The 4,672-nt window shown below is 40.8% G+C and overlaps 1 protein-coding gene across 1 annotated transcript in view; it reads left to right on the forward strand.

Moving 5' to 3' along the window:
* CARM1 (coactivator associated arginine methyltransferase 1) overlaps positions 1-4,472 on the forward strand; it is a 200,552-nt gene extending 196,080 nt beyond the window's left edge. Inside the window, exon 13 of the mRNA XM_019517635.1 lies at positions 4,122-4,472. Within this exon, the coding sequence (XP_019373180.1) occupies positions 4,122-4,131 (10 nt within the window). The 3' untranslated portion in view covers positions 4,132-4,472. The remainder of the gene's footprint in view (positions 1-4,121) is intronic.
* Positions 4,473-4,672: the final 200 nt, after the last annotated feature.

Consider the following 4,672-nt stretch of genomic DNA (forward strand, 5'->3'; position numbering starts at 1 on the left):
TCCTGCCCTGGCCCTGGGCTCCATTCACCGCCCTGGCTGGGCAGCACCCCAGACCCACTCTCTCCCTCACCGTGGGGGCCTCAATCTGTACCCCCACAGACTGATCTGCAGGCAGCTGGGGGATCTGTATCCCTGGCCATGCGCATGTGCACACGTACAAGTGGTGCCCCCTGTGTTGTGCTCCCTGCAGCCCCTTACAAGGGTCCACAGCAACCTGGGTTTGCCAGTCTTCAGTAAGGGACAGGTAGTCAATCTGACCTCTTCCCAAGGGGGAACAGGGCCCTCAGGGACCCGCCCAGCACCCATGATGTCAAACAAAATCTAGTCTTCCTGAGTGTCTTGATAGTGAAGTATTGGAGGCATTGTCAGTAATTTCTACACCCGAGTTAGTATTACTACACCTGAGTTAAGGTTTTTAGCTAGAGCTAAAAACAGTCTTCAGGGCTGTGAAATAAAAGAGAGGCATTACTAGGTATGGCTAATGGACAACAACATCACATAAGAAAGGATAGTTTGAATTGTGGAGCATCAAGACAATTAAAAAAGATAGGGTCATTAACACCTATGAAATGAAGAGACAGCAGAGGAATCGGGTAGATGATACTGAGCTATGAAGCCCTGAGCCCTCAATGCTGTGTGAATAGAAATTCCAGTACCCCTAGTAGGCAGTTGATTTAAAAGTTTGAGTAAAGCAGGAATCTAATTGGGGTACCACTTCACCCCTCCCCCAGATTCATCCCATATATACTGGTCAATCCAGTTCATCTGCTGTGGAGATGGAGAAAACCTATTATCGGAGGATAGTGGTCACATACAGGTCCAGGGGGAATGTGGCCTGTCAGGATCCCTTTGAAGAGTCCAGGGGGAAAGGCACTAATCCTCCCTTTTCTGAAGTGAATAAAGTAAAATAGTCCCTTCATACTTGCCATTTGTGCATTTTGGGTTTTGGGGTTAGCTTTGTTTTGTCCCTAAACATAACACAGCAAGCGCATCAAAGAATACCTTAAAAAATGAAGCAGAAGGCAGGGTAGATATGCACCGTATAAACTAAGATATATAGAAAGCACTCGGAAAGAAGATTATCTGAGCATACCTGGGCATGTTTCTTGTGTAGATTGATTGCAGTCCATTTCATTTGGCTGAGTGTGGTGGCATCCTTGAGCAGAGCGAGGTTGTTAGCTGTGTTAGTTCCTGACTTCAGATGTGTTCAGGGAGTTGTGTTGGCATAAAGAACAGATGTGCTAATGAAAACATTAGAACTGATTTTTTTCCAGGTCTTTTCAAGCATGCACATGGGAAATGGTGTAGGCCCGTATTATTTGTTTCCCACATGTTGGACAGAGACCTACATGAGGAATCTTCTGTAAGTCTCTCAAAGCAGACACTGGCATATGGTGAAATGTTAGGCATTTCCCCTTCTCCTTTACACATCTAGCACAATGGAGGTTGTCTTCTTTAAATATAGATTCCTTTGTGTAAAATTTAATAAGGTTAAATCACAATCAGTTGGGTAAAACCTGCAGTGATTTTTTTTTTAAGCAAAACCAGCTGATGTAAACATTGAGCTTCTTCTGACTTGCTATTTGACGTGCACTGGGCTCCTGTTGGTTGCATTTTTTGATTGGTTCATCTGCAAAACATAAAATCGTTCTGTGAGAATGGAAGTGTAGTTTGGCCTTAGTCTCTGATAATTTCTTTCCAGCACCACCCAACACTAATGTGAACAGATTTCGTAGCAATTGGATTTTGCCAGTCTACTTTTTAAGAGTAAATGAAGGTTGCGTTAAAGTTGTTAAAATTAAGATGGCGATGTTCTTTACAAAAGCACTAACATTTGTTTTCCAAGTCTGTCACCGCCCAGTTAACAGGCATCACTTAAAATATGCTCAAGTTGCAATCAAATATGGAAGTGGTTCGCATTATTTTGGATAGAGTTTTAATCTAAAAAATAACTAAAAATGTCAGGGTGTGATTCCATGCTTTGTTTCTCAGTTAGTTTTCATGTCAAATGCCTTAAGTTCATAAATTAAAAAAAAAAACCCAAAACCTAATGCTAGCCTGCAAACTTACTATAATATCTGAAGCTCAGGAGCATTTCTTTCTTTCTTGAAAAATTAAATACACGCATAAATATTATAGGCATGTGCAAAGTGGGTAGTATTTGCTTCGGATTTGGCCGATTCAGGAGATGGTGATTTGATTCGGTGATTTGAATCATTGTCCCGAATTGATTTGGCCAAATCCAGTTTGAAGATTTGGCTGCTGCTGAATCAGCCAAATCTCCAAATCACACATTCGGCCCATCCCCCGCCCAGCCCCAGCTCCTGGGTCTTTGAAAAAAAAAGCCCACGCTCACCGGCTGCTGCTCGGTTGGGGGGTGATCCCCGCTGCCCCCCAGTGTCCCATGCTGCATGGGGGACTCTGCCATGAGCTTTGGGTGCCGATTCAAATCGAATTGAATTGATTCCAAGAGCTTTTTTTTGAAAGGGCCAGGAGCTGGGGTGGGTGGGGCAGCCATGGGGGGGGACTGGAGGAGCAGGCATGGGATGGGGCCTGGTGGGGATCCCCTCCATGGTCCCCTCCCCTGCCCCTTACTTACCAGCATGGAGTCTGGGTCCAGCTCCCTGCTGTAGCCAGTGGGCACTGCCTGAATCTCTGAAGCTCTCCAAATCTTTTCTAAATTGCTTTGGAGAGCTTCGAATCAATCCAGACCTTTTAACTGGTCTCCTGATTTGATTTGGATTCGGAGATTTGGCTGCTGAATCGGGCCAGATTTCCTCCAAATAGAATCAGTACCCAAAGCTTCGCACAGCCTTAATAAATAACACAAGCAAGGCCAAATACTGCCATGATTGATGTTTATGTGTCCTGGTTGACTTCAGCTGGATTGACCTTGTAGGTAAAATTTAGTAAACGGTTTTATTCCATCCACAAGAAGAAATGGAATCCACACCACTTTCCCTTAGCCATGCTGAGTCTGCAGGACTAATGGATGAAAGTGATAGTAAATGCTTACTTTGAGCATTTTTTACATTATTTTAGAAAAGCTGTTTCTCCTACTCTTTACATTAATACTTAGTATACTTGATATTGAAATCTTCTGTAGCACACTTATTTTTTCCAGTACATGAGCACAGAAGGTTTTCACTGTAAAATTGTAGTCGCTTATATTGGTTATTGATTTTTTTTTTTTTAATTCACCAAGGTTGCAGCCTGATGTTGAGGAGGAATTAAAAAAAACAAACCCAACCCCACAAAAACATTGACACACCTTTGCTAATATTTCCTGGACCTGAAAAATGCTTCTTTTTTATTTTAATGGTACAGAATGTGGCATTTCAACCTTAACCAGGGACTTAGAAATGAAAAGGTGAGGGACTCGATTTTCAAATTACGGCAGCTAAGACCATATGAGCTGGGACAGTCCTAACTTCAGCCACTGACACAAGATTCTTACAGTACCTTCAGTATGGTTGGCACTTTTATTATCCATCAGGAAACTTTACCCCAGTCAAGCATGGTGAACTCTATTCTGCCTCACCATCCACCCTCCCTTCCTTATCTCTTCTGTAACTCGTATCAGAAAGTTTCTGTCATGTTATGTATGCCCTTCCCCTCATGGTAGGGGATAGGGCAGAGGCCCCCCTTCATACTAGGAATTCTCTATGGGCTATTTCTGCTCCCCTGAAGGCTACTCTGTGTTAGTTAATGCAAAGTGACCCAAAAGGACCAAAGACTTGGGGTTGAGTCACTAGACATGCAAGAGGAGATATTTCTGAGAGTTTTGGCCTCTGTAAAAATGTTTCCATTTTGATTTGCAAAACAAGAAGCAAAAACTCCTCATCCAGTAAAAACTCTAAAAACAGGTTATGTTTTAGTATATTATATTTAATATATTAGGATTCTACTTTTTAATGCATATGTAAACATTGGTGAGACAAAGCTGACTTCCACTATTTCTTTTTTATTTAAACAAATTCTAAGGAGCTGTCAATTAAATTTTTTGCTTCAGATCAAAGGAAAGTTACATGAGTATTATTTAATTTAATTTGGTTAGCATGGTAAGCCATCAAAAGGCTGAATGTTTGATTCTAACTACTGTATTCTTTCATCTATTTTAGGTATGCCTAGTTGAATATATTGTATGGCAACTGAGAAACAGAAACAAGATTCTCAACACCAAATAACCAATGATACTAAAAACCAATTCTGAATAGTTATTACCAGACTGGCTGGTCCTTATGTAAAATTAGATTTTGTAACTGTACATATCTGTAATAAAAATTTTTATGCAAGTAGTCTAATAAGGGAATGTTGCTGTTCCATCCATTTTACTGTAATTTAGGTTGGGCTCACATTTGCAAATGTGAGAGAGGGCACAGTATTTTGTTCTGCAGATCTGTGCTAATATAGATCAAAAAGTGTTTTTGTTTAGTTGGGAGATTTTTTGCAAAGTTGACATTTTATTACTTTTTAAAAAAAGAATATTCTTAACAACACAAACACACCTACCTCATGTTTATATATGCAATACATTGGAGAAATTTAGAAGCAACATGCAATTTTCATCTTAAAATTTCCTGGAGATTCCTGAGCACAGTATTTATTTCATTTCAGTATGTCTGGAGCAGATCTTGCAGCTTACTAAAATATATTAAATATTTTCATCTCC

Source organism: Gavialis gangeticus, unplaced genomic scaffold, assembly GCF_001723915.1.
Source record: "Gavialis gangeticus isolate Ggan-Ray unplaced genomic scaffold, GavGan_comp1, whole genome shotgun sequence".
In the NCBI taxonomy this organism is placed as follows: Eukaryota; Metazoa; Chordata; order Crocodylia; family Gavialidae; genus Gavialis; species Gavialis gangeticus.